Source organism: Chiloscyllium punctatum, chromosome 28, assembly GCF_047496795.1.
Source record: "Chiloscyllium punctatum isolate Juve2018m chromosome 28, sChiPun1.3, whole genome shotgun sequence".
NCBI lineage: Eukaryota > Metazoa > Chordata > Chondrichthyes > Orectolobiformes > Hemiscylliidae > Chiloscyllium > Chiloscyllium punctatum.
The window spans coordinates 9156507-9169252 of NC_092766.1; the positions used below are offsets into that span (position 1 = coordinate 9156507).

General features: G+C 41.1%; 1 protein-coding gene across 1 annotated transcript in view; it reads right to left on the reverse strand.

The window, feature by feature from the left end:
* Positions 1–6229: 6229 nt before the first annotated feature.
* LOC140453983 (uncharacterized) overlaps positions 6230–12746 on the reverse strand; it is a 40101-nt gene continuing 33584 nt past the window's right edge. The window contains exon 7 of the mRNA XM_072548891.1: positions 6230–6644. Within this exon, the coding sequence (XP_072404992.1) occupies positions 6579–6644 (66 nt within the window). The 3' untranslated portion in view covers positions 6230–6578. The remainder of the gene's footprint in view (positions 6645–12746) is intronic.

The window sequence follows — 12746 nt, forward strand, 5'->3', positions numbered from 1 at the left end:
TCAATGTGATCCATTGGTTGTGGGATCACATAGATTGGTCTATTGCATGTTCCTTCTACTGTTTATCATGTACTGTAGCTTCGCTAGATTTACACCACAATTTTAGACATTCCTGGCACTGATCCTTGCATGCTCTCCTGTACTTTTCATTGATTCCCTGCTTCATGGTAATGTTAGAGTAGGGGAAATGCCAGCCTTGAAATGACAAACTTTTTATTGATTGAATACAATTCTGCTCTGTTCATGGTGGTCCTTAGCACCTCATGAATCACCAGTTTTGATTTTGCTAGATGTGTTCAAAATCTATCCATTCAGTGCAATACAACTTAATAGAGTTTATCCTCAATGTGAAAGCAAGACTTGGTCTTCACGATGATTGTGTGCTGATATTGCCAATACTGTCATGGTCAGATGCAGCTGCAAAAGGTAAGATTAGCAAGGGCAAGATCGAGTATGCGTATCCTTCTTCTAAGTTCATTCCTTATCTGCCACTGAGCCTGTGCTATAGCTATGTCCTTTACAACTCAGCCATCTCAGTCAATTGTGGTGCTGTTGAACCACTCATGGTGATGGACTGAAGTTCTCCCTCCACCCAGAATACATTCTGTTCCCTAGCTACCCTCAGTGCTTCTTTAAATTGATGTTCAACATGGTGAAGTACTGATTCATAAGTCAGATGGTGGTAGTGGTGCCAGTGGTTAGTGTTGCTGGCAATAGGTAGTAAATAGCAGTAGGTTTCCTGCAGTGATTGACCTGATGCCATAGGGTTCAATATAGAACAATCCCAGGCCAAACCCCTCCCAGCTCTATAACTCTATACTGCTATCTCTGATGGGTTCAACCTTCCAATGGGACAGAACATACACTGGAATGGTGGTGGTGTTGTATGGGACATTGTATGTAGCACGATACCCTGTGTACACTACGTCAGGCTGTCTCTTGCCTAATCTGTGAGACATTTCTCTCAAATTTGTGATAGCAATGGCCCCCAGGAATTGGTAAGGAGGACTTTGCAGGGTGTTGGGGCTTGATTTGCTATTGTCATTTCCAGTGTTTAGATTGATGCTGAGGGATCATCCTGTTTCTTAGGTTTCTTTTACTTCATAGGTGCTTAAATTTTTTCCTTGACCATTTCAGAAACATTTAAGAGTAACCAATGTTGCTGTGCTTGGAGTTATCTACAGGCCACATTGGATAAGGACAGCATATTTCTTTCCCTAAAGGGCATTAATAACCAGATGGATTTTTACACCAGTGGTTCCATGCTCACCATTAGGCTGCCATTTAATTTCAGACTTTTGAATTGAATTCAGATTTCATCATCATGCTAAGTTTTGAATCTATGGATTCGACTTGAGTGTCTGGATTGCTAGTTTGGTGATGTTAACACTGTCCCAACATCTCCCATATGTGCAAGTACATTGAAGTGTTTGTGAGATCAATTAGCAACTCCATAAAAAAAGTGTAAGCTAAAAATAATTATTTTCCCTTTATTTTCATATTTGGATCACACTGATATTTTATAGCATTTCTATATTATCAATTTGGCAATATTTCAAAAACCCTAAAAATCAGTGTGTAATAGGACCAATATTACCATGAAAAGGATTTTAATACAAAAAATAACATGCATTTGTTTTATATATATCCTTCAATCCTCAAATAGGAATGGAGTTTCATTTAACAAGATATAAATACGATTAGTGATGCATCAAGTCAATTAAAATACAGAAGGTGACAGTAACAGTGATACACAGAAACAACACACATGCACATATACACAGTGGAAGTACAATAAATAGGTTTAAGTTACAGCACTATGGTTTGACAATTACAATAAAGCGAGGATTTCAAACAAGAAGTTGTAGTTTACATTGTAACCCTGCAGTCACATTGTTAACACTGTTCCTTTGTGAAAAGGCTCAGTCACATCTTAGTCGCCTGATCAAATTTTGTTCTTAACCAATTCCGTCACAATCTAGTTTAGATAAATTTGCCTTGTACTATTACATGGAATACTTTGTACAGCTCCCAAAACTTTGGAGGTAGAAACTTTAAGGGTCTACAAATCAGTCTGTACTCTTGACTGAAGATTTTACTAGCACAATGATCATAAACAGAGGTGATTTAGTGACTTTGAGGGATAATAGTTGAGTAAGGTAATAGAGAAGTTTACTGTATACGTCTGTAACTCTATCAGAGTTATCCAGGGAGAAACACGTGAGCAATTTTTCCTCTGGCATGGCCAGGGAGTCTCCACAATTCAAAACAATTATTTAATCTCAAGGTTTCTCTAGAATTGGTCTCCAGCTAAATCAGGTGTGGGTCCACCTGTTGAGAAAGGGCTTAATATGTAGCTGCATGTACTACATATGTGTTCTTGGTCAACTTTGCTCTTGGGTGCACATTCCCAGCAGGGTTAGCATTCTTGGGTCACTGAGTGAACCCAGGATTCTTTTGATATTGAAGACCACTATTGCCAGTAAACACCCTCACATCTTTAACATAATCTCCTTCATATAGCAACTCAGCAGAAAAAGTGACTGCAGAATTAAAATATATGTATAAAAATTGACAAGCAGGCATTTCACAGGCCCACAATAAACTACAATTTGCCATCAAACAATCAAAATTCCATCATGCGGCTGCTCAATAATTTGTCTTTGATGCAGCAATAAAGATTCAACTAAATAAGAACATTAACACATATATTCAAAATGTGTCACCTGGCATTCATCGTTTGGGCTGGTGCTCATTGTTAACTCACATTGTTCACCCTCACACCTCTTCACCCCATTTTCTGGACAAAAGCTTATACTAATCAATTGACATGAGCAATTACAAAAGCAAAACTGGGAGTACAAACTTTTGTTACTGAAACTTTTATCCTCAGCCATCATAAGGGGAGCGTAAGGAAAAGTGAAAAAAAGATTTTATACTGGAAAAAGGAGAACATAGGTATGGAATTCAGGAAAAGGGGCTGTGAGGAAGGAATTTGCACATTTTGACATAGGAAATGTGGAGGTATTGTAGGCTCAGTAGGGCTTAAATACCCGAATGAATTGCATCCTTGGCTGCTGTTGGAGGCAAGGCAGGAAATTCCAGGGGCTCGGACACAAATTTTAATTCCTCTCTGGCTACAGGAACTTGTCAAAGGACTGCAGGATGACTAATGTGATTCCACTTTTTAAGTAGGGTGGCAGAAATGAACCAGGAAATTATAGACCAGGGAGTCTCATATCAGTGGTTGGGAAGCTATTGGGAGAAAATTCGGAAGGAGTGAATTAATAGCCCTTGGAAAGGCATAGGTTAATTAGGCATAGTCAGCACGGCTTTATCAGAGGGAAGTCATGCATTACAAATTTGTTAGAACTTTTTGAAAATATGATCAAGTGTGTGGATGAGGGAAGTTCAGCTGATGCAATTTATAGGGATTTCAGCAAAGCTTTGACAAAGTCCCACAAGGAGACTGAATTCAGGGAAACTTGGTGAGATGAATCACAAACTGGCTTAATGTAGAAGGCTGTTTGAGTGCCTGGAAACCAATGTCCAGTGGTGTACCTTAAGGGTCTGTACTGGGATACTTATTGTTTGTTATATTCATAAATGGCATAGATGAAAATGTAGGGGGAAAGTTAAGAACATTTGCAGATAAAACCAAGATTGATATAGTGGTTAATAGCAAAAAAGATGGTTGTAGGTTACAGGAAGATATAGATATAGATGAATTGGTCAGATGAACAGGTCATTGGTAGATGATATTTAAGGAATGGCAGGACACTAGGTGGTTTGGACTATTTACTCACAATCCCTGGAGTTGGCAAAGCACATGAATAGGATAGTTAAGAAGGCATAAGGACACTTGTTTTCATCAGTTATGGTATAGAGAAAGGAGGTAATGTTGGAGTTGTACAGAACATTGGTCAGGCCAGAGCTGGAGTATTGTGTGCAGTTCTGGTCGCCTCACCACAGGAAGGATGTGATAGCACAAGAAGGGGTACAGAGGAAGTTCACCAGGATATTGCCTGGGATGGAGAAATTAGGCTAGAAGGAGATACTTGATATGTTTGGATTGTTTCCTCTTGAACAGAGAAGAGTGAGAGGAGACATGTTTGAGGCGAATAAGATTATGAGGGGTTTGGACAGAGAGCAGCTATTTCCCTTGGTTGAGGGTTAATCACGAGAGGGCAAAGGGCAGGAGAATCAGAGGGAATTTGGGAAAAAATTCAGCAGAGGGTAGCGGAAATCTGCAACGTATTGCCTGGGAGGCTGGAAACCGTACAACATTTTAAAAAAATATTTGGATGAGCATTTCAAAAATACTAACAATAAAGGATATGGGACAAGCTCAGGAAATTTGGATAAGCATGTCTTTAGTGGTAGTTATGTTGGTGCAGACTCGATGGTCCAAAGGGCACTTTCTGTACTGTATGAATCTATGAATCTTTAAAGGATGCTGGGGACATGAAGAAAGAACATAAGGGGGCTGAAAGAAAGAGAAAAAAACATTCAATGAGAGAGAAGTTTTTGAAAGCGAATTACTTTAGATTTGTTTGCATGCCTCCAAAAGAGTTAATAGACACTGTTGGCAAAAATAAGGCAAGGAGGCATAATAGCCCATCCACAGGCATTGCCAGGCACAACTTTGTTGCAACATACAAGAAAATACTGCAGATGCTAGAAATCTGAAATCAGAACAAAAGAAGGCTGGTAAAACTTGGCAGGTCAGGCAGCATCTTTGGGGAGGAGTGGAGGCATTGGCTGGGTCTTTCTCTTCCTTCATCTACATTACATACTCACTCACTCACTCACTCACTCACTCACTCACTCACTCACTCACTCACTCACTCACTCACTCACTCACTCACTCACTCAGGCAGGCTGTCTCGTTATCACAGTCAGGAAGGCTGTTATTTATCTAGTCAACCAGGAATGCTGGAAGCCTGCTCAAGCCCTTAAGTGGTCATTAATTGACCACTTAAGGGCCTTAATTAGCAGCAGATCAGATAGTCAATCAGATAAGGGCCTTTTACTCAGAACTTAATTTCTGTGGTGTTGGGAAGCAGATGGATCTTTTCTTGGTGCTAACTCACTCGGTTATTTGCCCCGAGGAGAGAAAAATCTGGACCATTATTTAAAGTTCTTTTTATCAGAAGTAAAACTTAACACTGTTTCTCTCCAGAGGTGATGGCTGACCTGCTGCGTTCTTCCTGTCTTTTTGTTTGTCTTTGTTCAAAAAAGAGGCTGAAAGGATTTCGGCAATAGTGAGGGAGTGCAGGCAATGGGGCAAAGAGATTCTCTTCCATGTAATGGAAATTTACTGCTGTGAGTCAGACCATAAATAATTGTTTGCATATTTAGATATGATTTGGCATTTTATGCATGAATTAATATTGGGAAATAAGCAGAATGTGAATATGTGACAATAGAATGCTTCTTTCCTGTTCACTGAGTAACAGGAAGAATAATCTGCTTGTGGGGTTTACATGTGGAGCTGATGAGATATCAGCTATTAACTCCAAATCAAAATTCAATAGACTTGAAAGGTATGTGGATGCTGTACATCCTTCCATTCCAGCATGGCAACATGGATGGACTTTTAGTTGAAGGTGTAGTAGTAGATGAGGGCCCCTTAAACAGCATATTTAACTTTAATCATTACTACCAAGCAGTGTTTGTATTTAACACAAGATCATCATTTCAGACTCAGTAAAAAGGTTGCTGTCAGTTTAGCAACAATTGCTGTCTCCTCATGCTTCACCAAACTAATCCAAACTTCAGAAACTACTGCATCTTCAAAGCAATGTGCTCCTATTCATTTGTGCATACAGTTTTCTCAGATTAAATTTGTCTTAACCAGTAAAAATGTAAATGTTCAGTAATGCTTATGTGATTGGAAAATAAAGGGCCCATCAGTAAGGGAATTATACAATGCCACAGCCTGCTAGGCACTAGCTATTCCTGTTTTACACCACAGCTCACAGGATCCCTCCTCCCCCACACTGGTTCTTGTATAGAGCTATTCACAACTAACAAGGAAGTTGCAAATTAACAGGGATACACATAGGTATGAATATAAGGCCACAATCAGATCAGCCATGAACTTTATTGAATGATAGGCGAGGCTTGAAGGGTAAAATGGCCTACTCTGGCACCTAATTTGTATGTTGGACTTTGAATATTCATGACAATAGAAATAGATTCTCCACCCCCCCACCCCCCCGCCCCCCAAACCTTTGATTTGGCCATCTTGTGTGCAACACTAATGGTTGTTCCATACTAACTCATCCCAAGCAAAATTGACCTATCTCCTAAAACAACTTTGAACGTTTAGTTGTGTGCAGGCCCAGTGAATTCATCATGCATTATAAGTCCCTTCATTTCTTTTATCGTTCCACATAACCTGCAGTCAGTATTGGCAGTGGAGGAGATCCAACATTTTCCCTGAAAGAACATTTCTTCGATTTTTTTTTCTCTTTAAAAAAATGACAGACGAGTTAAAATTTAGTTTCATAATTGCCCCATTTTGAGTTTGAATCAGAGGCAGCTTTCCACATGAAATCTTCCTTCGGAGGTGTTCACAAGTTATCTGACTCTGCAGCATGGTTGGTATACGAATACATGTTTGTGCCATTCCCAGATACCTAAAAAAAAGGAACAAAACAAGTCAAGAATTATTAATGTACAACAGTAACCTTCATAAAGAAACAGTCTCAGAAGAACTGAAAGTTATGGCAAAACCCTTTTATTACACACCAGTTCATTTTTTCCCATTCCTCTGTTACTTCATCCAAGGCCCATTCTTGGTGATCCTCAGTAAATAATTTTGACAGGATATACACTTCCCAGCGACATCACAGCTAAACATTGTGTCCTCGGGTTCAAAACACGCTTTCAGATCTGAGGGATAGCATTTGGAGAAAACTGGTCTCACCTGCTCAATATGTAATGTATTGTACATGCCCTGTGGCTTCCTTGGCTGCCTGAAACATAACTTGGTTTTTTTAAAGTCTGTTTCTCCCTTTCTCTACTACACATTATCTCCTTAAAGTGAGAACATCTGCACATTTTCCATGGCTATTGAAATTGTGAAACAGGCACAGAAACAGGTTGTGAAGCCATGAACGTCCTTGGCTTGTGGTAAGTTTGATTTAAAAACTGACCAGTTTCACTTTTGCACACAAGTGGCATCACAACGTGGTAGCAACTGCATTTAATAGTACAGGGGAAATGGAAGAGTCAGGTGCAATAAGAAAAATAGAAGATTAGTGAGAGATAGCATTAAGATTGAGCTTCACTCATACAAACCTCTGTTGTATCCTCCTGGTAGGATCAGATTTTTGCCTAGTAACCTAGCAACAAACAGCAAGGCCAATTGAAGAATAATTAGCAGTTTCCATAGAGAAGCACTTTGATACACCAGAGGGATACTTCTCCATGGCATCTGCTCTCAAAAGCTTCTGAAGAATTTTCCACTGGAGAGGTAATTAAATATCTCTGTACTTCGGCCTCTAATTAGTGGAATCTTTCTTGAAGCATTACTGAATCTCACTAGTCTTCTGTGTTGTCTGGCAAACTCCTTGAAAGAATTATTCCAAAAATGATGATGTGATCTTCAGCATAAAAAAAACTGGAAGATTTTCATTTAGGTTTTAAAACATAACAGAATCAGAATCAAAACTTGTTAATTTGTTCATCGGATGTGGCTTTTGTAGATTAGGCAAGCATCTGTGAATCTAGATTAGAGTGGTGCTGGAAAAGCACAGCAGGTCAGGCAGCATCCGAGGGGCAGGAACATCGATGTTTCGGGCAAAAGCCCTTCATCGGGAATACGCATCAGGAATACCACAATGCCATAAACAAGCACATAGATCTAGATGCCATCTATCAACCTCTCAGAAAACGAACAGGAAATGACATCACCACAAATCCCAGGAACCCCATCCAGGAGAAAGATATAAATACAAAGCAGGAGACAACAGCTTCACTTCACTTGGAGGTCGCCACTGATGATGTTACCTAGCCAGGTAATGAAACGTCTGGATATCAAACCTACAGCTCAGCAAGCAAACCTACACCCTAAACCTCAACCTGAGCTACAAACCTTCACAAACCTTGAAAAACCCAACTCTTTCTTAAACGAATCCAGAGACTGGGCCTCCACTGCCTTCTGGGGCAGAGCATTCCACACACCCACCACTCTCTGGGTAAAGAAGTTTCTCCTCATCTCTGTCCTAAATGGCCTACCCCTTATTTTTAAACTGTGTCCTCTGGTTCGGGACTCACCCATCAGCGGAAACATGTTTCCTGCCTCCAGAGTGTCCAATCCTTTAATAATCTTATACGTCTCAATCAGATCCCCTCTCAGTCTTCTAAACTCAAGGGTATACAAGCCCAGTCGCTCCAATCTTTCAACATAAGATAGTCCTGCCATTCCAGGAATTGACCTCGTGAACCTACGCTGCACTCCCTCAATAGCCAGAATGTCTTTCCTCAAATTTGGAGACCAGAACTGCACACAATATTCCAGGTACAGTCTCACTAGGGCCCTGTACAGCTGCAGAAGCACCTCTTTGCTTCTATACTCAATCCCTCTTGTTATGAAGGCAACATGCTAACCACTGAGCCACTTTGCCACCCAGATGTGGGGGTGAGTGCAGAGATGTTATGAGTAGAAGGTTTGTTTCATTTCTCTGAAACTTCATTTGTTGTTTAATAAGCTTCTAGACCTTCTAGATCTGACTCCTCACCCATTCTCACCACACTATGGCCTCTCATATTCTCCATGTCAATATAATACCAATTCATTCCCCTTACTCATATCTTCTTGCTCCCTCAAACTGTCCACAATCTCTCAGTCAGCATTCAACATGAGCAGAACTTGTGAAAATGAGAAAGGACAATAATGATCTAATACAGCTGTTTCTCATACACAGTTGAGAGTGAGAAATACCACATTCACAAAACCATTTCATACCATTGGGGTTGACAATGGCCTAGTGGTATTATCATTAAACTATTAATCCAGAGACCCCAGGTAATCTTGTGGGGACTTGGGGTTTAAATCCCACCATGGTGAATTTGAATTCAATAGTAATGATGAGTTTAATGATGACTATGAAATCATTGCCAAGTGTCAGGAAAACCCATATGGTTTACTAATGTCCCTTTAGAGGAGGAAATCTGCCAGGAAATCCTGACCTGGTCTGGCCTACATGTGACTCCACACCCACAGCAACTGTCCTCTGGGCAATTAGGGATGGACAATAAATGCTGGTCCAGCCCATGATACACACATTCCATGAATGAATGTTTTAGAAGTTTTGAAATCTCTTTTGAATGATTCATTTCTTATAGAAGCAAATTTCTACTCAAATCCCACATCAAACACAGGACAGGACTTTTGCTCCCAAACCAGCCTTTCATTTTTGAAGGTCTATGTAACCTTCCTGAATCACAAAACAAAACACGTTTGAAGAAACAATAAGGTTAATTTTGAATTAAGCAGAAAGGTTACAACCTTGTAACAGGGGCCTTAAAAATACAGTAGAGAGTTTTATTGTCACATTTTTTAATATTAACAAGGCCCTAGCCAAGCTATTTCAATTCAGCTAGGAGAAAGTGAGGACTGCAGATGCTGGAGATCAGAGCTGAAAAATGTGTTGCTGGAAAAGTGCAGCAGGTCAGGCAGCATCCAAGGAGCAGGAGAATCCTGAAGAAGGGCTTATGCCTGAAATGTCGATTCTCCTGCTCCTTGGATGTTGCCTGACTTGCTGCGCTTTTCCAGCAACACATGTCTCAGCTGTTTCAATTCAGCTACAACACTAGCATCTACCCAGCAATGTGGAAAATTGCCCAGTTATGCCCTGTCCGCAAAAGTAGAACAAATCCAACCCAACCAACTCCTGCCCTGTCAATCTATTCTCAAGCATTGGTAAAGCAATGGAAGGAGTGATCAACAGTGCTATTAAGCAATACTTGAGTAGCAAGAAATTACTCAACCCCTGACCTCTTTACAACTTTGATTCAAACAAGACCAAAGAGCTCAATTCCAGCGATGAGGTGAGAGTGGCTGCCGTTGACATCAAGGCTACATTTGACCAAGTGTGGTATGAAGGAGCCCTACCAAAATCTTCCGTATCCCCCAAACCTGTTCACTATCCACAAGGCCCAAGTCAGAAGTGTGATGGAATACTCTCCACTTGCCTGGATGGATACAGCCCCAACAACACTCAAGCTGAATACCATCTAAGAGAAAGCAATCCAAGATGTTCAGCCCCACCCCCCCCCACCCCCACCTCCGTTACATTCATTCCATTTACTACAGATGTACAACTACAGCAACATAAGCCTTCTACAAAATGCACACCTTCCAAACCCACAATCTCTACCATCGAGAAGGTCAAGGGCAGCAGATGCATGAGACTACTATAACCTACAAGTTTTTCTCTAAGCCATACACCATCCTGACTTTGAAAGATACCATCGTTTCTCCAGTATCTCTTGGTTGAATTCCTGGACCTTCCTCCCTCACAGCATTATGGGTGTGCTAACACCAAACAGCTCACTACCAACTTCTGTAAGGCAAGTCGGGTTAAGCGATAAATCTTGGCTCGGCCAGTGAATCCCATATCCTCTGAATCAATGAGAAAAATTTGAAGGCTTCTCAAGTTAACACTATTGCTCAACTTCTGGCGTGTTGCATTTCCAGTAATTTTATTTCCTGTTATTTCTTCCCATTACCCCTCCTCCCCAACTTTTTTCAGAGTTTATTGGGGTCACTCAACACATAGACAAGTAGGCCTTTTCAGATTGAATCTAGACAATGAGCAATAATAGACCATTGTAGAAACCTGGAGAACTTCTTCAAGGTGGGCATCCAATCTTCCAGCTCAACACCATCCTCATGACCTGTCCCACCTGTCAATCTTCCTTCCCATCTATCCACTCCTCTCCGACTTGTCACCTTTACCCCTTCCTCCACCCAACTATTGCACTCTCAACTACCTTCTCCCCAGCCCCACCCCCCTCTCATTTATCTCTCCACCCCCGAGGCTCCCAGCCTCATTCCTGATGAAGGCCTCCTGCCCGAAACATCGATTTTTCCTGCTCTTCAGATGCTGCCTGACCTGCTGTGCATTACCACTCTAATGCAGACTTTAATCTCTGGCATCGCAGTCCTCATTTTCACCATTGTAGAAACCTGTCTTCAGCCAGTTGCAACACATTCCACCATACAATAAGGAGCTACTATATAACTGAGAAAACAGGTATATAATCATTTTGCTGATCAGTCCACTGTATGCTGCAGAACCTATTTGTGAATAGCTGTTTAAGGAGAGAAGAGTCTGTGTCAGGTGAATACTAAAGTTATCAACTTCACCTAATTCTGTGACAAACACCATCCCTTTGCTACTCATTTCAACCTCTTTCTTAACAGTTTGCAAATGAGGCCGCCTACTCAATTCTGCAGCAAGCCACCAGCCGGGGTTGTATAGAGTCATGAGATGGAGGTGCTGGTGTTGGATGGGGTTGGACAAAGTCAGAGGTCAGACAACACCAGGTTATAGTCCAACAAGTTTATTTCAAATCGCAAGTTCTCGGGGCACTGCTTCTTCACATGACTTCACCTGACAAAGGAGCACTACTCTGAAAGCTTGTCATTTCAAGTAAACCTGTTGAATTATAATCTGGTGTCATATGACTTCATATAATCCCTACTGTATGGAAACAGGCATTCAGCCCATTAAGTCCATACCAACCCTCTGAAGAGCATCCCACCCAGACTCACCCCCCCTACCCTATTCCTGTACCCTGCATTTCCCCTGGCTAATCCATCTAGCCTGCACGTTCCTGGACACTATGGGCAATTTAGCATGGCCAAGCCACCTAACTTGCACATCTTTGGACTGTGGGAAGAGACCAGAACACCTGGAGGAAACCAACACAGACACGGGGAGAATGTGTAAACTCCACATGGACAGCCAGCCAAGGGTGGATTGAACCCAGATTCCTGGCACTGTGGGGCAGCATTGCTAACCAGTAAACCACCATGTCACCCCTATATACCATCAAATCACCAACCTCCAACCTTGCCTCAGTTCATCTTTTGGCCAAACTCTCATTGATTCCTTTTTAACCTCCAGAATCAATTAATCCAGTGCTTTCCTGTTTGGCCTCCCATCTTTCACCGTGCGGTTCTCTCCTAGAGCATCAAGCCCTTTTCATGCAATGAGCACCACTGACAGTAATCGTACAAAATGCGTAATTAATATGTTTTGTAGAAATCATTAGTCACAGCTATATACTAGAATAAAGTGGCTTCTGTGTTAATCAGATAATCCTGAGAGAAAAGGCTGGAATTCAGAAAGCACATTCCAGGCAGATCATTATCAGAGAGGGTGTAGTAGCAGGGTAGAGTTTCAGCCACAGAGCTGCTAACAGGTTACTCTCCAACTCCGATAAAATGGGTCAGTTTGAATCTCTAATCTCATAAATATAGCTTTAGCTTAAAGACTGAACACTGGAAATTCTCAAGGGTAATAATTGCTACAAATAATAAAGTCCAATTCAAAGAGAATAAATCACAGAATCACAAAAACATTATGGCACAGAAATAGGTCATTTGGGTCATTGTCTCTGTACCAGCTCTCCAAATGAACACCATGACTCAGTGTCTTTTTCCCATACCCTTGCATATTGTTTTTATTTAAATCATCATCCAAACCCCTTTGAATCTCTCAACT